Below are 25,456 nucleotides of genomic sequence, written 5' to 3' on the forward strand. Positions count from 1 at the left end.
GGTGCCGCTCCGTCCCAACATGGCGGCCGCTGCCTCCTCCCGATCTGGCGGCCCGGTCCCCGGCTGCCTGTCGGCTGTCACGGCCGCCGCCGTAGGCCGGGACGGACGGGCCGTGGAGGTCACGGGGTGAAGAGCTGCTGGCGTGGTTCAGACTTAGCCGTGCCCGAGGTGTAGGTAGGTCAGTGTGCCTCTACCAGCCACAAATGTTGCTTTCAGAGCAGGGTACAGAATTGCTTTAAAAATACCGTTGTTATATAAGAAAAATATCGATTCCTTCTTTTGGGGAGGCGAAGGATGGAAAGTGCTTAAGCACGAGGCTGAAGAGCAACTGTTTTAACCCTTCCCCAGGAGGTGGGGCAGCATGCCCCAGGCCAGCAGCGCAGGTGGGATTGAGAAGGCCTACGGCGGTTTTACCTCTTTTTAATTTATATTGCCTTTTTTTTTTTTTCCCCTCGGCCTCAGAGGCTGTTGTTAGTACTACCCAAAACGCACCAGGCTCCAGTGTCTCACGAGTGGCAGTCTTCACCCCACCAGCGAGGGGGGTGAAGGAGGCCTGACCGCTGGAGGGGCACTGCTGAACTGCTCCTCCCCAGCGAGTCTTTCATCCACCTGGCAGCGCGCGGGGCTCGCTGCCAACTCTCCGCAGGCAGCCCTGTAATGACTGCCTGCACAGTACGTCGAACACCACCAGACAGGCACCGTGGACATTCTTTTCATCTTGCGTATTTCACTACATGATACCTAAATTGCAGGAGTACTTTTTTGTTTGATCTTTTTTGTCTCAGAAAAAAAACCCCACACCAGAATTCTTTCACTTGCTTTCCTCTACTATATTTGTTTCATAGGAAAAACTTACCTTATTTGATCAGATCTTGGGTATGCCTGGTTCAGGATCTTGTCTTCTATAATACCCTGCCTCAGACACTACAGAGAAAAGTCTTAAGTACCTTACACTAAGAAGATGCGATCGCTCTGTCCGTCTGCTGTTTCACCACAAGAACTTCAGTAACTTTTTCTCCAACAGCCTCTTCTACTAATGGATTTGAACTGTTATTTTTTGTTAGCTGATTCTCTTTTATGAAGATTCTTACATTGCCTGTTGTTACTGGAAAGTGCAGGATGGCATTAAACACAGCAGTGTTAAGGTCAGCCTAAGAGCGGACTAAATAACTTGTATAAGAGCTGTTATAGGCATCGTGTGCTCTTCTCTTTTGGCTGTCCTACTTTAAGATACATGCTTTAATTTTCTGTTGCTGATTCTACTTTGACTCACAGAGATTAAAATTGTGGTGGATGACGTGGACAGCATTTACATGACTATTTCCCCTCATAGTGCTGTCCAGAATTGATAAAGGCTGGAGAGAGGACTTGGATTTCTGGAAACCCTTTGACTTGTTTCCTTCACCAAAGGTTCTTCAAGAGATTTGGTTGCCATGGAGGATTATCAGAAATCCTTATTAAATACAGAAGAAGGAATAAAAGATTTTTGCAGTAAAATCCCACAGAGTTCTATGCTAGGATTTGTACTGTTGAACATGCCCATTTTAGTTTTTCAGTATTTTTGCTCTTTTATAATTTCTGCTAGCTTTTGTTAATTTTTCTTTTACCCCTCTTCATTTGCTTACCATTTCTCCTTTCTATAGTTTTATGTCCTTTCCCTTCTCAGGAAGTATCACATCCTAGCGCCTGTCACTTCCTACCAACTTTTACCCAGTTTCCTATGATCCATTTCACAGAAACATATAATTCTGCATTTCACCTTCTTGATTTCATACGCTTTTTCTCTGCAGATTCAACCTCTCACATGCTTGCTTTATACAGTTTCTACAGGCAATTCCTTTTTTCCTAGGTTTATGCTACATAAGCCAGGAAGCAGCAAAAGCCAGCCGCTTACCAGGGAACATGGAGCCAAGAGCAGGAATGCAGCCAGCAGGGCAGGGGCTTCACCAGCCCAGGCCCCATCCATCCCACAGTGCCCGAGCAAGGCAAGCAGGGCAGGTCCAGGGATGTTCAACCGCGAGTTCAGATGATCGGGCAAGTTCATGGTGATGAGGCAAGTACAAGGTAGAGCCCGAAAGGCAACCCGCCGGTCAGGGTCAGGCTGAGCGAGGGTAACCAGAGTCAGGCACAGTCCCATGATTAACTGGGCAGGTGCATAGTAACAAGGCAGTTCTGAGGTCAAGCTGGGAATTCAGTCCACAGGTCACAGTCCAGATCAGTGGAGTCCCTGGCCAGGCACAGGCATGGCTGTGACTCGGCTGAAGGCCTAGGGCTAAGCTTAAATAGAGTGGCCCATGGGCAGAGGGTGTGAATGGAGGAACCGACTGAGGCTGTTGTGGTCTACTCGTGTACTTGGGGCCCTGACAACGTACTCTGTTTCAGTGGGGTCATCTTCCATACATGCAAAAAATCCTGCAGAGAACAGTTTTCCACAAGCGGGCCAGTACCCCTGTTTCAGGGTTGCTCCTCATTCAAAAGCATCTAGAAATTATTATTCATAAGGGATGGCTAGGCTGGAAGGGTGTTACAGACTGTCAATAGTGCAGGGAGCTTGGCTGAGATCTGGGGAAGAGGCACTCGTGTAAAAGACGAGGCAGGCTGTACAGGTTTGGTAATCCGGGATTACGTTAGAAGAGATTGGCTCACTCATACACTCCTGGCTGTTGCATCCATGTCAGATGGCTGACTCTGAACGACTGAGTGCTCACCCAGATAAACCAGTATTAGCACACAGCAAGGATCTTTCTAAGGAACATTATGCTTACAGTGTACCAAATTCTACAGAGAACTACAACACAAATACACGTGGAAATATGTGCAGCTATTTTACATCTTTCAAGTTGCAGCTACACGGGGGCACATCAGGAACACCACAGCACTGGCAAACTGTGCTTAAGAGTTCAGCTGTGGGGCAGAAGAAGTAGTAACAAATGGAAGCTATGTAAGTTATGTAGAGTGAGGTAGTTTGTTTTATTTTTTATTTTCTAAGCCTGGTTGGAAATTTCCTCATGAGCTGCAGTTCACATGAATATGTGTCCGCAAATTCTGATTTTGTGCCAATCAAAGATTATGACCTATATTAACATTCTAGAAACAGGGAGGACTAGCTTGGCACCTCACACCAGGACTGTGGTTCAATCTCCTGATGTCTAATGTCCGCTGTTACTCCATTTTAAAGTCGGGTTAAATTACTTCTCACAATAGGAACTTATTTGAAATGTGCTCCCTCTTTTTGATAGTGCATCCTTTGCCTTGACAAAGTATCTGACTAGCAGTAAGGGTTGTCTGCCTTTCTTAAAAAAAGACATTTTTTTTTTCTTCAGAAAAGAATGGCATTTGCCATTAAATTGCTAGGCTTAAAATCCAATTCTTAAAGTTTTTTTTTTTTATTTTCAATGGGACTTACATTATTATATCCAGTAATAGGAACAATATTTAGTTCAGACATTACTTGGTGGCTTGCTCAAGAAAGCCACATATCCAGACACTTGAGTTTCCTGTACCTTGTCTGGCGGATATGCATGTCTCTTGTAGTTTAAAAATACTCTTATTCTTGTTGGAAAATCCTCATTTACAGGACTGCAACTGAAAGGGATTTTCTAAGCACTTGGGAACAAAGACGTCAGAATATAAAAGTACCAAACAGTGACACTTGGTGGTTAGTTATGTAACTTGCACATTTCTCACTATTGGAATACATGAGATGAAAAATAATCTGCAGCTTTTCAGTCCTATTTAGTAGCCTGATATGGTTTATGGAAATCAGCACTTCCCAAGCATCTTTCAAAAGCTTTAAAAGCATCAAATAAGCTTTATGATGTTCTGTGGCCCTGGGGCATATTTGAATTTTTCAGAATCAGAAACTAGAAACTAACCAATTGCCAAACTGTGTGCAGTTAATTATTACACAATACAAACTGATTTGATACCTGCTGTATTCCCCAGGCCATGTCCCTTCATGTCCTCTCATAATCTCTTATATCTTCCTGGCATGTACACTCCCACTTCCTTTTGAATCAAGCTCTATGTGTATTGGAAATTAGTGTCTTTTCATGAAAAAAGCCATTGGCTATCTGTCTATTCCCCGAATGTGGCCAATTTAGAAGTTGTTATAATCAAATATTCAGCATAACTGAACACCTAAAAATCATTAAATATGAATTAAAAAAACCACAACTGCAAACTCACGTTATCTGACTGGCTGAAGATTATCAGTACCTTGCTGGTCTCCAGCTGGTTTGTGTTTCCTGATTGCACAAGAGATGGACTGGGCTTCCAAAAACTGCAGGTCACTGGCAGTCAGCACTCAGAGTCTTGTGATTACTGCTGTACCCCCAGGGCCTGACAGCTCCTCAGAAAGTTACCCAAGAGACCTGCGTCAGCTGTGAAAGTCATACCAATCACTTGCTTACTCCATTCACGTGTAAAAACAGGGGAATGGCTTATTTCGTTATTGCTTTCCAATCTCACTGTGAATTGCATTTTACCAGAGTAGTGACTCCCAGAGCAGGGAGTGGTCAAGGTACAGAGAAAACCTTACCGTGATCTGAAGAGGAGCTGTTTGGGCACATGATGCTGGCTTACCTCCTTACTTCTATCTGAGATAAACTGCTTGAGGAGATGGAAAGAAAGGATAGAACCAGAAACAGTAAAAAGAGACAGTCCTGATGGCTGAAATATCACTGGGGTAGCTGACCATTTCACAGCGCTTCTGGTCTATGCTCTTGTATGATTTTTGGTGAGGGCAGGAGGTACTGTTACTGGTGTTTTAGGTAAGAGGGGAGTAGGAAGATACAGGGTATATAGGGTGTGTCTGTATTGCACAGTTAGCCAACAGGACTGACTACTGTGCTGTGCTGTGTTTGAAGGAGATGCCATTGCTTTTTCTCTGAAGGTGCTCTGCGGTACTTTCTGGGTCAGTTATGCCCTCAGGGAAATGGGAGCAATGTCATGATGATGAAGAATGTAAAATTCTTCACTACGTAACTGAAGTCTCTATTTTGTAAAATACTCTGAAATATTTTGTCTGGCTGTTAGAGGAGATGAAAGTCATTATAATCTATTATCAAAATAGTAGGAATTCTGGATATCTTGTATATTAATTCTGAAAATGAATACCTTGTACGGGAGTATATTCATAGAAGGAATCTTGTGTTCAGGCTTTTCTGAAAGGTGGAAATATTTTCACATGGAATAAGCATCTTTCAAGTATTTTCACATTAGATGGAAATACTTTCATCACTTGAGGCCCTTCTTGGAAGTCATTCAACTATGAGAACACTTGCTTTTAATAAAAGACTGTTTAAGCCAGTGGCATTCCTGGAATTCTGATGTCTAATGTCCGCTGTTACTCCATTTTAAAGTTGGGTTAAATTACTTCTCACAATAGGAACTTATTTGAAATGTGCTCCCTCTTTTTGATAGTGCATCCTTTGCCTTGACAAAGTATCTGACTAGCAGTAAGGGTTGTCTGCCTTTCTTAAAAAAAGACTTTTTTTTTTTCTTCAGAAAAGAATGGCATTTGCCATTTATGTTGTTCTTTACACTTAGCACATCTTAACTCAGTGAGCATTTTCTTTGATCCCCACAGACTTAATGGTGGTAAGAACTAGTCATCTCATTAAAACTATGAAGGCTTGGACTGGCATTTCTAGTCTGTTTTACAATGAATTTAGTTTTGACTGGAATAATTTCTGGGGTCCTTGGTTACAAACTTTCAGGTATAGTTATCTTAGCCCATGTGATACAGTGAGTGTGTATGCAGAGTACTAATGCATCTACACCTGTTACACAGAATAATAATATTTAGTTTATTATAGTAGTTTCAGAAAAAAATAGCAAGTACTTTTACAAATATTAGTTACAGTTTATCATATGTCAGTGAAGTAGGCACTGATAAACCGAAACAGATGTTACTTTAACAATATTGCTAACATGAGCTATGCAGATCACATTTTATTACAGAGAATACTAAATTGCAATAGGACTCTACTGTTAATCTCATGTGTAAGACAAATAAACAAAACCTGGTAGGATCCCTGTAGACAGTTTTTTCTCTTTTATTAGAGAAAGAAGAGAAGGGGAAAGGAGCTGACTGGACAGAGAGGGTGGTTGAACTTGAAGCAATTGTTAAGTTACTTGCCTTAGTCCTCTTCAGAGCCACAGGCTTTGTAGAGATGTGGCTTCTTTTTAAATTGTGTATGTGAGTGTTTCTGAGCAGTCCACTCCCTCTAAATGCTCCTGGGGAAAGGAAATTCACTTTGTAGGGTCAAAAAGAAAAAGACAAGATAGACTGTATGAGGACTACCTTACCTGGTCACTCCTTAAAGAACCAGAAAAGATGAATGCAGAGAATGACAGACTATCGCTGCTTTAGCATAACATAATTCCCATTGGCGGGAGGGGGGGCAGGTAGAGAAAAGATGGAAATAATGCCACAGATACAAAAGTCATGGTATCTCATTAAATTCTATAAAAAGCTATACTGGAAACAAAGCAGGTGAGAGGTGGCAATCTAACTACCTACATTTATAAAAAACACTGTGACCAGATCTTTGTAATTGTACCTTTTGGCTTCATACAGCAGGAGAATAAATGGTTAACATCTTTAAGGAATGATGTACCTCGATTATCTGAGGGAAACATCTCAGAATCAGGAACTTTTATGACTTGAGCTGGATAAAATATTTACACCTCTACAACATCATTTTTCTTCAGCAAGACCTCACTTTGTCACTGTCACCTTCCCTCCTAGCATGCTCTCTTGCCTCAGTCATTTCCCTAACATTTGTCAATCTCATATCTGTGCTTTTCTATTTCTGGCTTTTTGTTTACTTTCTCACAGATATCTGCACTTCTATTTAAGTACTCTTATCTTTGTTTCAGTGAACAAGGTCACAAGTGAAAGTGGGCTTTGGCAATTCCAGTATTAGCTAGCTGACATTAATTGACATCATGGAACTGTTTGCACTGTCATGGTAGCAGCTCCTGGCTTTACAAGTTCACATGTATTAAATTTCTCAGATACAATTTCAGTTGGTGCCTGTAAAAAAAACTCAGTACTGGGATGTGAGCTATGACAGAGACATATTTGTCACAAACACATCCACATTCACACTTCAAAGCCTGTTTCCACAGGTGCCTTGAAAAGGCAGGGCAATGTTGTGACTTCTAAGGCACCGGTTTGGCAGGTGGTTTTGTGTCCCAATGAGACCATTTGGTTTGTAGATTCTGATCCGGAGAATATCCTTGCACTTATTTCATATTGTGCACCGCATACCTCCAGTTTTCACCATGGTCTGGGATTACTCTGTGGGTAAGCTCATGAACATGTGTTTTTCCAGGAACAGGGAAATCACAAACTTAATTTCCAAAAAGAAGTAATCCCTTTAGGTTGATTCTGTGCCAGGGTACTGATATGTAGTCTTGCACAGAGAAACTAATTCTGGTAATATCTCTAATATCTCTAAACACAGAACAATTTTCAGAACTCTTATGTTCCATTGTACCTATTATATAACATCTTATTATTCAGAAACATTATCATCAGTATAGAAGATTCACTGAATAAAATGTTAATAACTTGTTCATTATTTTTAAGTGGAAAATTAACAGCTAAGTTATTAAAGAGTATTCCTTTCTCAAGATCTAAAACTTGGTGTGAAAAATTACGAGAAGACATGTTTTTAAATGGAGTATTCAAATAGTACTCCCTAGCTGAAGAAGAAAAGTCTGTGTTCAAAAATAGAAACACTTGGTGAAAATGTCATAGTTATCACTTGCTATTAAATAACACAGAAAGTCTAAAACCCAACAATAGCTAAACAGAGTAGGATAGCTATAGGTATGTAAAGCATAAGATGAATTGTTCTGATACTCACCGCAACATTTATATATTAAGTAAGCAAGTTAGCATGCACCTGTCAAAATTGAGTTCAGACTTCCCCTAATTTTTATATCAATGCCATTTTTCTTTTTTTTCCTTTGAAAATAAGCTTCAATTTGCCTAAAAATTTCGAACATCTTTTCTTTCACATTTTAATGTTCTCTTGATAGAACATAATCCAAAGAGTGAACGCTAACCCCTACAGCAGGGGGGGCCAGCCTCTTTTTAACAGATTGCTCGCTCTAAGCAGTGCCAGGGAGGTTACAATTATTTTTACTGGCATTTCTAACAAACTTACATTTTGCACTTGGATCATTTTTTCAGATAAAAGTTACAATTGTCTGATTTTACTAGCCATTCACTTAGGTTTCCATTTAAAGAGATTTCTCTCTTGCTTTCCTGATGCTCTTCACTGACAGCTGGTCTGACGTGTTTTGCTCTTGCATAGGAACCAGGGTCACAGCAGTTCTGATAGCTTAGCTCCTCATTTTAGCAGAACACTGTGAAGCCTGCCTACGTATCCAGCAGCCAGCAGCCACCACTCTTACCTCCCAGGATGGAATTGGGTCACAGGTGGGACACACTGAGTGCGTAATAAAAAACTCCATCTCAGCCAAAAACCCCGGTTTGTGTCAAATGCCATTAAAAGGCCCTGCTCCGAAACACTGCCAGAAGTGTTATTTCACATCTTCATACTTCTCAATTCCATCTTTATGCTTCTCGGGCCCAATTTTTGGTTAGGTAGGCTTCTGTGGAATAGAATAAGAAACTTCATTTGTAAAACTGGGAATTAATAACACAATAATACGAGTGGTTGGCATGAACAGACCTGGTGGCGGCTTTGATGGGACTATTCGACTATGCAAAATAACTCGGGCACAAAAGTGTTTGCCAGCTCAAACTCCAAAGCCAAAATGACAAGCTTATTATCAGTAAACAGTATTACTTGCACTGCAGTTCTGCTTTAAGGCCTCGGCCAAAGACCTTGCACAAAAAAAGCCCAGCCTACAATTAGACAAAATGGATCTAGGATTGCAACTTTCAGGCATGTACTGGGACCACAAAAGTTAGCATGGCAATAGGAATGGCTGGCCTTGGGCAATCGTGGTTTTACTGATTTAATGTATAGATTCACATAAGTTTAAGGTAGATTTTCTTGTGTCCGTTATCTTTCTCAAAATATTCTGGAGATATGTGGAGGGAACCTTGCTATTATTTAACAGTCTTTCTCTGGCGAACAGGTATGGTCAAATTCAATGAGTTAAGCCTAACAAAACCTCGGTTTCCCTGTTACATACTGGGCCCTGATGAAAGTGCCAGAAGACTGCAGATTCCTTGCTGTCCTGCATCTAGCTGTGCCTGGGGGCAGGGGGAAGTGCTTTGAACTGTAATGGTAACTGAGCAATAATAGGTTTAGAGTGACATAAAAAATGAAACCAAAATCCTGCTTATTGAAGCAATGCAGAATTTAGCATCCAGTTTCCAAGACTAGCGTGTCTGTTAGGTAAGCGTGTAAGTGACTGCAAAAGAGCCATAGCACTATGCATACAGCCCCTGGCAAGTAGAAGGAAATCTTCTGGGCTCATTTCACCTTTACAAAACGTTTATAATCTTTTTGCTATTATTTAGTTATAGGGGGTTTCACCTCTGTATTAAAACCATTCAAATCCTTTTTTGAGTTAGTACTCATCAAATGCTTGAGTGGCCTAGCTAAAATAGATGTAATGCGTTCAAACCAATTTTCCAGTACATAAACATTCCTGTCTAAAAATCACAGGAATAACTGACATCTTTGTTAGCAGCCTTTATGAATTTAACATGTTGAGCTGAGTAGCTGGGAAAAGGTTGGAGAGAAAGTGCTATGCTCAGATATTTGGGGAGTCCGTCGGGGTGAAGCGTTTTACTAGAACAGCCTGGAAAGGATGCTACTGCTTACACTGTGTCAGTTCTCTGGATAAAGAAACAGCTCCAGCTTCTGCATCTGTCAGTCTGGCACCTTTAATAAGTAATTAAATCACACTGTAGATTTGTATACATACTTGGCTAAATAATAAATGACAGCTATCACACTGGCATGCGAGCACATATGCATACCCAGGGCAGGAAATCACATACAGTATTTCATTTGTTGCCAATTTATCCGTAACAAAGTGAGGAAGATGCCCTGGGGACTGGTGACTAACAAGGAGCATTGTTTATGCTACAAATCCCATCCGGTTATTAGTCTTTGGAAAGTGCTTTGTTTAGCTTATCAGTGCTTCAGCAGGAATGCCAGGGGCATTATTTTTGTGCTAAGTGTATTTCTATTCCAATATTACTGACTCCCACTCCATCCCTCCATAAGAGGTTATGTGTTACCTGAGGGCTGAAAATTAGGCATGTGCTTCAATGCCTTGTTGAATCAGGATCAGGACGGTTAACACTGCACAAAGCCAAGCCCTTTACATGTTTCCTTCTTAATTTTGCTGCATTAAATTGGAGAACATCTTTACAGAAATCAAGGCTTTCTTAAGGACCTTAGAGCATGAAAAGAATAAATACCCTATGAAGTATATCCATCGATTAAAATTATTTTAGCATGTTAGACTTTCTGCTTAAATTCTACACTTTAGTTGGATGATACTGTGTTACACAGTCTAATTCTGCAGTTAAGCAATTCCAAAGTATCACAAGTGTCTGGCAAGTTTTAAGCCTGTTTCACAACAGTACTGATAAGCTGCTACTCTACCAGGTGATCAAAATACCTGTAGTGTGCCCTTGATCAAGTTAATATTTAAAAATAGTAATGCAATTTTTTTATTAGGTTCAGGTATCTTTTCAATTATGTTAAACATCTTTTGCAGGGGAGAAGATGTATTTAGATGTTTTAGAAAGGGAGGACTGTTGGGTTTTTTTCCCAGGAGTCCTCTGCTTTTTTAGCAGATATGCTTTATTTGAGGGGACACCCCCACACACATTTCTTTCATAACTGTAATTCAGAAAACCTGACAGACCCTTGTCATTAGGCAACTAAGTTAATAATTGACAAAGACACATAGCTGGCCTTAATGAATGATTCCACACCAACATTGTCAGTGGGTGTAACATACTCAGCCCCTCTCAGACATTTCTGGAAAGAGGAATGGTAAGCCCAACTTTATGTAGGTCTTCTGAACCATGGTAGGAAGTGTTCATTAGAATGATTATGAATAAATAATTGAAGTATTTATTTATACTTTTAATCATTAGATTACAGTTGGAAAATTTGCATGAATCAATTCTTCCCTTTAAAATATGTCATATTTTTAATTTGCTTGTGATTAGGTTAAATATGTATGGTCAAATAATGAGCTGTCCAGCGTATCCTCCCTGATCATCTTAACTGGCCTTATAATTGAGCCATGAAGCAGCTCCTCACCTATCAAAGGAATCTGACCAAGAGGTCACACAGTATCATGCCTTCCTAACAAGTTTAAGCCTCAAAGCAAGGTCTATTTTCTAACTAATGGCACATGTTTATGGAAAAATGAATAAATGTTTGTTAGCACTTGAATCTGCTAAGTGCTTTTTAAACTTTAATTCCTTCTCTTCAGACATGTTGATGAGAATGGACTCATCACTGTTGCTTTACAACTAGATTTCCGTGTGGTAAAACTGAAAGATGTTGTGAGCTGAGCTGTGTCACAGAGATAAAGGTTTATACCCAGGAGCGTCTGGCTTCATAATCAACAATCTGATCACTACTTCACGCCTTTCTCTTGCATGCAAGTATTAAAAACGTATCAAATGTAGTGGCTGCGTTTTATTACAATAGGCTTGATTTTGCAGAGTTCTACTAGAATTATTTTCAGAAATGCTCAGCTTTCATTTTAGGCCAAAAGATGTGTCCAGATTTGAGAAGATCTCCTTTTTCTCAAAAATCTGACTGTCACATAAGGAACTTGTGGGCTTGAACAGTTTCAAAGCCTGGCCCCTGATGAGGTACCTACACAGAGAATTCTTTTGCAAATCTGACCCCAAAAGCAAGCAACACCTGTGGTGCTCACTGAGAAAGGAATATAAACATAAGGACCTGATTTTAGAAAAACTTAAAACTGTATTTTAAAATAAACATATAAACATCCCATGGTCCTTGCCAAGCAGCAAATTTAAAATCTGACATGAAGCAGTGTACATCGTCATCCATTGCAACCCCTTATATATATAATCTTAATGTAAGTCTTCAAAAGCCATTTCTGTCACACAGGTGCATGTATGTCACAGTACATTCAACTTACTATCTTCTTGCTAATTCATGAAAGTGTTCATTTTTGCTCAGTACTTTTTACAGAGGGAGTCACTTTATGTCCATTCTCTAATTTAGGTGCATGGTCTGGTGAGAACTGCCAATGGTACCCATTGGTGCGGTGATGAGGGTTTTCTCACTGGACACGGGGGTTGAATCTCTTTGGTCAGTGAAAGCATTACGCCAGCGTTCCCTGTGTGGGTGCAGGCTTTCATCACTGAGAGTTGTTTAAAAGGTGACCAGTGCCACTCCTTCAAAATGCTAAGCCCTGCCCCTTTCTTTCAAAGAATACTCCTGTGTACTTGAGAGGATGCTGGGTCCCCCAGCTTTGCAATACGATGGGGTCTTCCTTGCAAATGGTGAGAGTTGAGACGTAACCTATGTGTTTAATATTACTGTTGGCTAGCGGTAGGCACCTCCAGTACTTGGCCTGGGCGATGTAGGTATAATCCTTATGTGTCTCAGTCTCCCTCTGTGCTGTGTAAGGTGCTCAGGAGTCTAACTCTGGACTAGGGAATTCATGGGGGGGAGATACCCAAAAGATAGGTATGGTGGCACTTAAAATTTGAGGCGGCAGAGTTTAAGGCTTTCTCTGGATCTTTGGATTCTAAGTCTGTTTTTCAGAATAATTTGCTTCTGAACTTTGGGGTTTGGTTTTGGTGGGGTTTTTTTTCATTTCCTCCAAATGAAGTAAATTGACTTCTACTGGACTATACATTTTACTGTCCCATTCTGGCTGTAGCATGATTCCCAAGAACACATGGGTTAGAAACACCAATATTTTAGGCTTTTTAATGATGAATCTTAGACCAAAGCTAACATTAGGTGTTCAAAATAGTATTAAGAAAATTGTACAGAAAATCTTGACTTGGCTATCTTCCTCCATATAACACAACAGGAGTCCTGTGGTAGTAAAGTATGAGGAATTCTTCAGCTTCCCTCTTGTCTCTTGGCTTGGGAACAGACTCATTTCAAGCCTCACCAGCGTGAGCAGCATGAATCCTGAAGGAACTTCCAGACTTGATTTTCTGTGCTAACTTTGTGACACTCCCTAATTTGACTGCAGCTAATCAAGTAACTAGAACATGATGCTTCTGGTGACAAATGGTGCAAGTTTGCCCCACTTCTCCCGTAGCAGAGATGTTTCTGGCAGAGGAGCCTAATTTCAGTATGCTACCTGGAAAATTACTTCCATAGTCCCCTTTTTATTCATCAAAGCTGCTTTACAGTATCAGTATGGCATTATCCAGGCCTGGGATTTTCAAAGGTGAGACAGGCACCAAGATCCAAATACAAGGCCATGAAATAGTAGCTTTTATGGGCACTCTCAAAGTTTCCAGCCTAAAGTGTTAACAGGAATGACAATTTTAATTGTGCTGTTTGTAATTATTACATGTAGAACTGCTCTATGAGAGGAAGCTCCCTAAACTGTCATTTTAGGCAAAAATTCACACTAAATATTTTGTTAAGACTGTTTAATGACATCAAAAACTCAAAACCTCATGCCACAAAATACTAACTGCCATAATCACTACTTCAATCTCCAATTCAATCTGCTAGTTCAAATGTTCAAAGGCTGGCTCAAGATTTTGGAAGGGGTAAATTAATTCTGGCAGACTTGTAGCTATGTCAGATATCATCTGTCTTCTTCTATCAGATCCAGCTGGGCGGTCCCCTTATAACCAGGATAAAGCCAACTCGAACACCATTTTGAGTGCTTGAACTCAATAAATCAGAAATTTGATTATGTGCACATAATCTCTTAAAAATAAATGAAAGATTTGGCATGTTTGGCCTAGCCTATCTACTCGGGCCAAGACTAAGCCACTGATATCTTTGCTGAAGGTGACCCCAAGTCTCTTTTTCCCCCAGATGCTCTATTAATGTCAGAATGGCTATAGCAGGTCAAACCAAGGCCATCTTGCCCTCTCTGCAGCAATGGATGCCTACAGAAGAATAAGGAAACATTAATGATACTTCCCTGGAATACACGTTCATTCTCTAGAGATTTATGGTTCAGGAACTTCCTCAGTCAGAGGTACTACCTTTGCATTTTGTAGTACTTGATGCCCAGTACCCGTTGAACTCAAAAATTTCGAGCATCCATAAGAACATCCGCTGCTTAACTGTGTATGTAAAGAACTGCCTATTTTTTTTCCTCTGAATCTGCCACCTGTTAGTCATACTGCAAGAGCTGGTCAAGTTCCCCACCTTGCTTCATTCAGTAAGAGAGAGATTACAAGAAAATAAAAAATGATGTTTCACGGTACTGGGTTTGAATGATTTTTCTTCATCATATACATGCACATATTCTTCACCTAGTGTCATTAGTACAGGATCATTGCCTGGTTCTTTGCTCTAATTCATAGTCCTAACTCTAACTAATGCTCTGAGAGCAGAGCTTGAGCATTTTCAGGGTCTCAACAGGAACTTGCACTCAGCTGACAAGTTTCCAGCCCCTTCACGTGGTAGCTTACCTCAGCAGCCAGAACTGGTATCATACGGCAACACAGCAACATTCAATTTTCCTATTTTCTGAACAGCACAAACTCTGTTTCTGCAGACTTGCTCATGTAAGTCAGCAGAAGATGAGTCATCCGGAAAAAAACCATAATCATTTGTCCCCTAGGAGTCATATAGTAAGTTAATTATTGTACAACACATTCTAATACAAAATACACGAGCAGTTTCAACTGCTTGAGGTTGCAAAGGGCAAGAGAGCTTTTCAAAATTTCCATCGGTTATGGTCTGGGAATGCTGGGTTTCCCTTGACTCGGTATCTGTTGCATAATCAGAAACACATTTGGTTCCCTTTGTTGTATGAGACAAAGCTAAAGAAATGTGTGTGTTATTACTCTGCAAAAATAAAGAGTAGATACCTAATCAGCTTATGTCATGTATGCAATGTTTGTAAACACAACTGCTCTGGGGCAGTTTCTCAGCTGACGAAAACTATTACAGCTTTTATCAGTTGAAATAATGCTCTTCTGAATCTGCAAATACCCCATCAGTACTGCATGGGAAGTCAAAATACAGGAATGCGATGTGCCATATGAATTTTAGGTAGCATTGTGTTAAAACCTGCTTGCCTGGAGTTCACCTGTCAGTGCACTGGACTTGAATCTGATCATTGTTGTGTTTTAGTTATTCACAACTAGTCATCCCAGCTTTGCTGGGCTATTGTGGGGTTGTTATCTCAGCAGGAGATAATCTTATCAATGCATAGAGAGGAAAATCTGAAAACATTGTAAATGCCTGCAGCATCTGTAATTTTTCTGTTGAGAATCAGAAACAAATACATTTACAACTTCACAAACGGTAAAGGAGAAAGACTTTTTCCAGTAGTTATGGCATATTGTTCTAAACCCTCCAGTTCTTATTTACAGATCCTCATTATAGCAAGGAAAGACTGGTATTAAAGGTGCTGATTTAAAATAACTATTTTGGTGAACTTGTCATTTTAGACATGGCTCTGGCAAGAGATCGGGTTTCTTGAACACTCATTTGGCAGACCTACATGACGACCTCTCTCTTGCTTGCTTGGAATTATTACATTAGAAAAAGTAATTACTTAAATAAAATCTTTGCCTGTTGTCAAATGAGTTTGAATCTTCACAGTCACTCTGGATCGTCCAATATTTGACATGCCAAATATAGAATCTATTCAATTTTCTCTTTATAAAAACTTCTATAAATAGGTCAAGTACTTGGAAGTGTATTCATTGAGCTGTCATGTAGACAGGTGCCAATCATGTATCCGAAAAGCAAATAAACAATCCAAATTGGGCAAGAAGGGACAGCAAGCATACAGCAATACTGTAATCCCAAAGTACACCATCATGCATCTGAATGCCTTACTTCAGTAATGGAAAAATAATACCCATTTCATATAACGCTGGGCCTCTGTGGTCATTAAGAAACATGTGAAGTTCACAATTTTTCAGTCAAAATACAAAATAAAACTGTAATTGACGACATCTCCTGTTGAACCTCGCTAAACATGCATAGGCAGTGGAGGACAGTCAATAACTTTCAAAACTCTGCCTTAAAGTGAAGGAACTTCCTTGGAAGCTCCCTCCCAATTTCCAAAGTGCCCCTCTGGTTCTGGAACTGACAGAAATGTTGAAATAACTTTATCTCAAGAAAGGACGGACACTAACCACACTATTACTAAATTTTCTTCAAACACTGATCTCATTGTGGTTATGGCAATCAAACAAATAGTCAAGTGTAAGTTTCTCCATGGTGTGCTAAGACAAAGTAGGCAGGTCCATCATCCATTACAGACTAGCTAATATGTCATAATAAAGGTAGCAAAAACTTTCAATGCGGTAAGGAACCAATATCAAGTAAGAATGGCTATTTTATCTCTCACTGTATCAAACAATCCTGGCATAGATGAATATATTGCCAAATAGACTTTTACTGCTTACAGGCAATGATTTAGGAGCAAAGATTGGAAGACCAATGTACATCCTTCAGCCTTTGCCCTCCAGAAATATGATACTACACTCCGGATTTCAGAATGCCTCTTTAGCATTTCAGAGGCTTACAGAATTCTTATCTTCCCGCTCTAAAAAAAAGCTCATTATTATTCTTAATTATAGAGTTTGCTAAACAAAGGGAAGGACTGTTTGGAAGCAATCTTTTTACTTAAATAAAGGAGTCTTTTTGTTACATAGCCTATGGTACACACTAAGGATACCATTCTGCCACCCAAGGAAAGCAGAGAACACACGGGTCTGTATTTCAGCACATTTAAGTGATAGACATGACTACAAAGGAGGAGGAAAAAGATCCAAAAGCTACTGAGGCGGACTTTGGGTGCTGTCTGACTAATAATGACAGCTAGACAAGCCAGTGGTGCAAACTCAACTGGCTTTCAAAACATAAATATTATCCAGTGGTGTGTGGATATATCACTGGAAGCAGAAACATGGCATCATGATCTTACCTCTGACACTGGTCCTTTCTGTAGGATTACACAAAGCGCTTCATTTCTTTGTGCCTAATTTTCATTATCTGCTGAGGTAACGATTAGTCACCCGTGACATCTATACTTAGTTTCTGTGACTCTCTGCTAATCATAGTAAATTATTATTAATGAACTGAATATGTCAATCAAAGTACTAATTTACTGAAGACTCTGTACTACTTCTCTTCCAGGAATCACTCCAAATTTGGCAACCTAGTAATCACAGTGACTTCAGCTGCCCCATCTGTCTCCAGACAGCTACTCTCCCAGTACAAACCAACTGTGGACATGTATTCTGTGGTAAGTTTTCTGGACTGACAGTGCAGACAGTGCAGTGCTTATAGAGGCTACTAAAAAAGCACTCTTCTTACAGAAATCTCAAGTCCTATGTAAGAACCAGGACTAAGCCCTTCTCCATGGAATTAGTGCTTTCTACTAAGTGCTCTCACTAGAAGCAGGAGAAGTCCCATCTTTATATTCCCCCCAAAAATCAGTAAGAGTATTTTTATTTGCTCACTTCTGAAATGCCCAAGTCTTAGGACAACAAGAAGTAATAGATCATCTCACAGGATACTGTTAAATTACAACACAAACTCATGGAATGGGTAAAATGCATCAGAAAAATCACACAATTTGTATTCAGCTATGCAAAAAAAACCCCATTATAAAAACCAACAGTCTAATAATCATACAGTTTGTGATTGTGAAATCTCAAGATGTAACAAACATGAAGTCTTACCTTCAAGCCTGAACTCACTTCTGGGAAGACAGCTTGTCTTTTTAATCAACAGCATAAAAATCCAGCTATCCCATAAAATTAATTCTGATTGTATTTATATTGGTGAAAATCGGGAGTAAGACATACTGGACTTAGGCCTGATTCTGTTCCACAGACTTGCTTCCCAGGTGAAACACTTGCCTAAAATAAAGCAGAAGTGATCTAGAGCAAGAAGGCACAATTATATTGGCTTGTAGTCCTGTAAAAGCTTTCTAAACAAACAAATAAACAAATTGGTGGAAGTTACATATTAAACAATTTTAAAAGTGAGTTTCTAGTCGTGCATAAACCTTCTTTTAATCTGTTTATTGTTTTTTAAATAAACCTGTGTGGTCATACAGGGGAAAAATGTTCAAAGACATCGCATCACGATGCATGCTCAGTAACTCTTTATTCCAGTCCAGGATCCACCTTAACAGGAAAGGGACAGATCCAAATTTAGGGGATCCTTCTGTTGAGGCTGCCCATGGTATGGTCTCCTGTCCTCCCCAAGTACATCTATAGTCACTGGGTAATCTAAGTAAAACCATAATTCTCTAGATAAATGTGTCTGCTAAATGCCTTCTTTGAGGCTGCTAAGCCGTATGGTTAGGATTACGAAATTTAAATAATTTTTCAAAGGGAATACAAGGATGAAGCATAGAATAGTGGAGGGAGTTATGTTCATAATTGAATTTGTAAAGGGGATTTCAGGATTTTTAAGGCCCACGTTCTGCAGCGCTAGAGCCAGTGTGAGCTTCGCACCTGCTTTGACAGGCAGCAGGATAAGGCCGCCAGCATACTTGGACTGAACATTGTTTCTCTCAGACCTCTGAGAGATATTGTCCAGTGAATTTACATGTGAAGTTTACAACCTCACTGCCCCAGCTGCTTATCAGGTTCCTTGCTGAATGCTGTCATCCCCACAGCAGGGGTGGCAGAAGAGAACTGGAGTTCATCACCTGGTGAGGCTGAAACTGCCCATGAAGGTACTTCAGGGCTACTGTGCAGCATGAGGTCAGTGATCTCTGGCAGGGGTCAGGCAAGCGGCTGGAGGCAGGACTGTCTGGTACTGCAACAGCAATACACATCAGAAGACACTGGTCAGAACCATAAAGCTCCTTTCCACTGCTCTGGCAATTTACAGAGACCTTAAAGCAAGTGCAAGTTATATTTACACTTTTTTCACCATGTACGACTGTTCTAAAAACACCCAAGCATAAAAAAGAACAAGGGACTGTGTTGTTAATGCTGGTGCAATAAAAGCAAATTTTTATCTTTAGGAAGTATCATTCTTCTCTAGACCAAAATGATGCTCACACAGCACAACTCCTCATCACCACTGACACTATCTGCATCCTCTGAAACCACAACAAATCAGTGGATCACCAACAGCTAGGGACACTTTGTAGGGCTCATCTACCTCATGAGTGACACCATTTAATACTTGAGGTTGTTTCGTGTTTTTATAACACTGTTTTGTAACATACAGGAAAAGGATATAACTCACTCCAGGATAAACACTACGCATATGGCCTCAAAATGTGTTTCAAATAATGTCACAGTAGTTATAGTTTCAACTACAAAGACAGACATAACAACAAAGATCATCAACTTTCCTCTTTCTCTGGCCTGGTTAATTTTCCCTTTTCCATCTGTGAATATGACATCATGATATGGACTTTATTTTATTTTAAGATCTGCAGAGGAGAAGTACCATATACAAGCTTGGTATATATTGTTATCGTTAGCTGTATATATTTAGCTAGGCTTTACTTTCCTCAAGTACATCATCATTTACGCTCTGAAGCACAGATTCCAGTGCAATGCATTATATATGTTATGACTATATTTATATAGTAGAAGCGGCCTCTGTAACATGTCTGTTTTTCATATCTTAAACCAATAAAACTTTACATTGGGCTTATCAAAACCATTCTGTGTAGATCTAAGTCTGTTGTGACTGAAATCAGCAATAAAACTTCTCTTGATGCCCTGTGGAACAGAGCTAAGGCAATGCTGAGCTCTCTTAATAAATTCCGCTCTGGTAAAAGTTTTATTTAAAAAATGTGGTCAACCCAGAGCTTTTAAAGAAGATTAATGTGGACTTATAAAAAATGTCTGATTTTATTATTAGTAGTAATTCATACAGTTTGTCCTGAAGTTTTCCTTTTCAGCTTCAGTTTGAACCATATGTTCAGGAAGTTCAACTGAAAAGCGATCCTTGAGCAATATTATTTTTTTCTAATTAACAATAACCACAGAGGTATTTTAGAGAAACCTACAGACTCCCTCAGAAGGTTGTGTAGCAGGATAGATTAAAACAGGATTTTGTCTATTTTATGAAAAATGCACCGAAGCACAAATAGGTCAACTTCAGAGGAGTCCTTCCTTTCCTGTTCCACTAAACAAAGGATTCTGCATGCAGCAAATTTTAATTTCCACGGGGTTCTTTTTTGAAAGCCCTTGAAGAACTGTGGGATCCATCAGTGCCCCATTGTCATCACTGGGACAGAGCACAGGCACAGCAGTACAGCCGCGTGGATCACGATGCAGGATCTGGACCCAGGGGGTCAAAGCGGTTCCTGAAGTCAGGCGTGATGTTTGTCAAATGCAAGAGTTCAAGAGAAAGCTGGAAGCTGGCTGCCAGACTGAGTTTATACATACTGCATGGGGATTTAGATGTAAACACAGCCATGTGCCCAGCCAACTGGTCTGTATATGCAAACAAAATAGAAGAGTCATAAGGAAAAACCCTGCAATCAAATGAAAACAAAAGTAAAAAGCACAAGTCTGAGCAAGGTTCATAAAAAGTATCTTTGGGCCAAATTTAACATCCCTAGTCCTAGTATATAAGATGTAACTGATAGCATCATGAACATTTTTATACTTTATTTCAAACACCGTTTCTGCAATATTCCCCTTTTTAATGACAACAGAAAAAGTCTGGGTGCAGAAAAACCCTGCACTGAGGGCTCCTGAACACTTCTTGTCATAATACTGCTTACAAGAAACTATTTGCTGGTTATTTTTAAGAACAAAGAGCATTGTTCAATTCAATAAAACAATTCCATCAAAATGGCAGCACAGCGTTCTGCTTCTGTTTTCACTGGGGTCCTTGTCAAATTTGATCAGTTTAAACGTTGAGAGATTTTTTTTTCCTGACCTGTCACACTGCACACTGTGCCCAGGAGCTGAAAGTCAGGCTGTGCTGCTTCTGATTAGATGTTATTTATGCTTTGCTGTTTTTGCTGTTAGTGCCAGCACTGACATTCACGTATGTTAACCACTGCTGTCAGCTATACGTGCAGTCTAATCTTACTGTCCTCAGACTCTGCCCTCTTTCACACCTGAGACCTCCGTATGTTGTATCTGGAAATTAGTTAGAAGTTGTCTGGGTAAGAAGAATCAAAAAGAATGCAGCAACTCACTCTTCCAGAGCTACGCAGTTCCCAGAAGGGTAACAGAGTTGAAATACAGTAAGGGGGGGGAGCAAACAGACAAAATAGCCCCATGTATGATACCTCATCAGCAAGATATACGTTGTGCCACCAGGAATCTGCATCACCAGGCTGTCCCTTGGCTGTACATGTTGGTTTATTTGGGATAACCGGCCCTCCTAATCCTGAAAAGCCATACTAGCTCTGGAAGAACTCCATGTTTTTGCAGCTGCACTGCTTTTGTCCACAGCAGCCAGCACTGCATTCTCAAGGGTGCCCGTATTCCCAAGTGCTTCAACCACAGTCAGGGGAGCTTCAAGAATAAGATGCTATGCACAGGAAAAGAAACTGAATAAAAGCCTCCCTTCGGAGGTCCATGTATCTCTGTATATACCAGTGTAGAGAGCTAAGGCTGCGTTTTTGCACAGTCACTTTGCAGAGTAAAACCATGTATTAAAATGAAAGCAAAGAATTACATTCATTTTCATAGTCCATTGTAGAAAGAGGGTTTATTAATTCCAGTAACTTGTAAACATTAAATATCCTCTAATATATTTCATGTATCTTAATTTCTGTCTCTTTTTTTTTTTTTTTTTTTTTTGGTAGGTTCCTGTCTGATCACGTACTGGAAACATAGTCCCTGGTTAGCAGCAATAACCTGCCCTCTCTGCAGACAAAAGGTAAAACTTACGTCCTTCTGCATTATGATACATACAAAATTACAAGCTTGAGCTCTTAGGATCAACTTTATTTATCCTCCAATTTTCCACAGCATTTCAAAATCCACTTAGACTCAAATGACCCTGCAGCCATTCGCATTTATCATTTGACACGTCATATCAGGCAACTCTGTGAAATATTAAACAGGCCTCCAGCATTTTACTTTTGTATAGTTTATTGAATCTCTGGGATAACATACCATAAAAAGCAATATGGAAGTTCTTAATCTCATATGACCCTGGTCACAGGCTGCCTGTTGTACTGGAAGGTTGGATGCAAGTTATAAAAGGAAAATGTTCTTGCTGCTGTGGAACTGCCAGAGCTGGACAAAGGTCCAGTTGTGAGAGAAAGACTATGAAGAGACACATATTACGGAACACTGTCCTTTATACAGAAGATTAAAATACTCTGTGCTAATGCTGATCTTCTTTTCGAAGGTGGTTCTTCTGGATAACATCTTTTGTGAAAAGCAACAAGATAAGCCAAGTAAACAAATTGTACATGACATTAGAGATTACAACAAGCGTTTCTCAGGGCAACCTCGACCCGTAAGTATTTACAAATCTACCTTTACCTAGTTAGTAGTACATAACACATAGATGATTGAAAGAGACCCAGCAATGAGAACTAGTTTGTATCATCATGTGAATTACCTCTCCATGCACTTACTGGCGATATCACAGTGCTGGGTCCAGCACCTTCTGGTAAAGGTGCTTCTCGGAGTTCCTAGCTCAGAGGAGTCCTTCTGCAGTCATCCTGGCAGGGAGGAGAAAGCAGTGTGAGATGAAGTACAGAAAGCAAAGGAGAACTAGAGATGGTCGGGCTGGAATTTTCAAATATGAACTCAGATTTGAACTGCAGGATTTTAACTTGGCTGTTAAAATTTCAAATCAGATTCCGGTTTAGAAAGCAGCTGGTTTTTTCCCCAGGTATTGCCAAATTCAAACAGTCCACACTGGCTCTGCCCTTTCTTAAAGCTGGAATCCCAGCTGGTACAGAGGCATGACAGGCAGTGGAAATGATGTGAAAGATGAGGGCTGAAGGCACAAGCGAGGCCCATTCTTGACAGGGTGTAGGATATCACCAAAGCAAATCTTCCTCTCCTGTCACATCCTGGTAGGGGGCCTGGAAGGACTGTGGAATCTGTTTCAATCTATGGACTAAACTAAGCACTGGGGAGAATATTATTTTTCAACCCAGCAAACTAGCATTAATGAAGAGGAATAATCACTCAGTCCTATGGTTCTTGTCCACACCAAGGTGAGACTTGAGGCCTCATTTTCAAGCATTCACAGCCTGCACTTGATGCCAGATTTTAAAGACAGGCATATACTCAGTGCAGCCATTAAGGCCCAGTTTCCAAAAGGATTCAATGTCAAGCATAATACTTTCTTTTCAAAGTACTGGGGGAGCGGGGATTCCTTTTAGAAGTGTGCCTCTAGATACTGCAAAATAATTGAACAGCATAGGTGGATTTGGACAGCATAGAAAGTTTCTGCATTCAAGAGATTTGAATCTAGAAGTGCTTAAGAGACACACTGAATTGAAAGAACTGCATGCGTCAGAGTGCAAAATAATGTAACTCATCTGAATATTTAGTTTGCAGATTACCTTTACGACATGCTGTTATTCCTGACTCTTGCCTTGCGAGGAATCTTCACCTGGGGTGGTCTTGTATGGATTTTTTTCCTAAGAGTTGCTGTTTGCTCCTTCGGAACAATCATATGCTTGTCTTCTGCATTTGACATGAAGCCTGGGCCTCTCTGTAGGACACTTGGAACAGCTGATGACATGGTGGTTGTTTCCCTTCTTCTAATTTGCATGATAAATACTTGTCAGCAAATTGCATCTAATGGGGTAAATATGGCAAGGTCTGCAGCTCAGAGCATGCTGTCAGAGTCCTGACTGACTCAAACTTGGATTCCTTGGTCAAACTTCATCAAGCGATGACAGGCCTCTCTTTGATTTGGGGCAGTGTATGATGGATTTGTCATTCTGCTGCTGACAAAGGCTGAAGCAGGACTCAGCAATACTTGGCACGGCCAAGTGATTCGATGTGCCGGTGCTTAGAAGGCTAGTTTTACACTGTATACTTGCTAGACTTTTTCATGCTGCATTTTTCTGTAACTTATCTTCATACAAAGTGCCTGAATTGAAAATGCCTAAAGCTATGAACAGAGCTCAAAATTACAATGCCAATCAACTTGCAGTTGAAGAGTTTTAGAACTCCTGAGCTTTAACATTTTACATCTTGGCTCAATTTGAATAAAATCTTAATTTGAGAACTTTTAGCAAACTGTACAATTTGCTAAGTCTTGTATAACACAAGGAATGTTAGATAGTATCACTACAAAATCTTTTATCAGTGCTTTGTGTTATCACAGCTGATTACACATCCACTGGAATACAGATTTTTTTTACAGCTCGGCAATGAGTACAGTGCTGATTTTAAAGTGGATAACATGAAACTGGTAGTAACAGTAGCTTGGAACAAAAATGCAACTGTAAAGTAGAAGTATTACAAGGGGAGAAAAGCATTAAAAAATCATGCAAGAAATGTGAACAAATATCTGTGTAACTCCTTTGTACATGCATATGCAAGGTACACAGCTTTCTTGAACTCTGTGCATCTAAGCTTTAACAATGTCAGCACGACTGTTTCCTTTCTAGACTTCATACACTCCTTGTGATTTCCTTGCAAGTCTCAGTACCAGTTCAGCCAGAGAGAGCAAGGCCAATTTTATGGTGACAATATAAACAGCAGGAAGTTTATGGAAAGTTTGCCGAAGTTGGGGGTGGGTGCATGTCTGTTTGTGTTGAGCTGCAAAGAGTTAAAAATGATGGTATAGTGCCAGACAACCCTACACATCTGTCCCTCTATAATCTGTATATTTGCTATGTATTTGGAGTCAATGGACTTCATTTCTACATATGAATTGTATATTAAAATAGATACATTAAAATTTATGAATATTTATTGCTCACAATACACTGGTCTCCAACTGATTTTTCCTTCTACGTATTTTCAGCTGACATATTTTATTGTGCCCTTGAATTGTAAGCTATGATTTACCATTATGTTGCAGTCGTTTTCTTGCTTGTTATACTCTTTTTGTTATGATGTTCCTTAATTTTATTCCCATCAACTTTCATTGTCTTTAATTATGCCCCTGAACTTGTAAAGCTGTTTCTCTTAACAATGGGTACTTTGGAAATGGCAACAATTGCTTTTCCATGAACTACAAGGCAGGAAGTGCATTGTTTCTTTAAAAAAATTACCAGATGTTTTTGAGTGCTGACTACTAACATAAAAAAACCCAGAAACTATTCTTTTCCAAGTTCTCTAAGTGCAATTTTGTTATTGTGTAACTTCTGTTTGCATTTAACTGGGAATTACAGCCTATGCCAATACTAA

General features: G+C 39.9%; 1 protein-coding gene across 1 annotated transcript; it reads left to right on the forward strand.

Moving 5' to 3' along the window:
* Positions 1-19: 19 nt before the first annotated feature.
* LOC104324058 (E3 ubiquitin-protein ligase RNF170) lies at positions 20-25,368 on the forward strand. The gene is made up of 6 exons (XM_069789659.1): positions 20-126; positions 11,458-11,530; positions 17,316-17,424; positions 21,928-22,001; positions 22,479-22,589; positions 23,641-25,368. The coding sequence occupies exons 1-6, from the start codon at positions 20-22 to the stop codon at positions 23,944-23,946; spliced, it is 780 nt and encodes a 259-aa protein (XP_069645760.1). The 3' UTR covers positions 23,947-25,368.
* Positions 25,369-25,456: the final 88 nt, after the last annotated feature.

The sequence above is a fragment of the Haliaeetus albicilla genome, chromosome 8 (assembly GCF_947461875.1).
Source record: "Haliaeetus albicilla chromosome 8, bHalAlb1.1, whole genome shotgun sequence".
Lineage (NCBI taxonomy): Eukaryota > Metazoa > Chordata > Aves > Accipitriformes > Accipitridae > Haliaeetus > Haliaeetus albicilla.

Excerpts from the sequence above, each read along its gene's own strand:
- LOC104324058 (XM_069789659.1), top strand. The coding sequence starts at position 20 with ATGGCGGCCGCTGCCTCCTCCCGATCTGGCGGCCCGGTCCCCGGCTGC. Across the intron at positions 17,425-21,927 it reads CTGTGGACATGTATTCTGTG|GTTCCTGTCTGATCACGTAC; the intron begins GTAAGTTTTCTG and ends TTTTTTTGGTAG. Across the intron at positions 22,002-22,478 it reads GCCCTCTCTGCAGACAAAAG|GTGGTTCTTCTGGATAACAT; the intron begins GTAAAACTTACG and ends TTCTTTTCGAAG.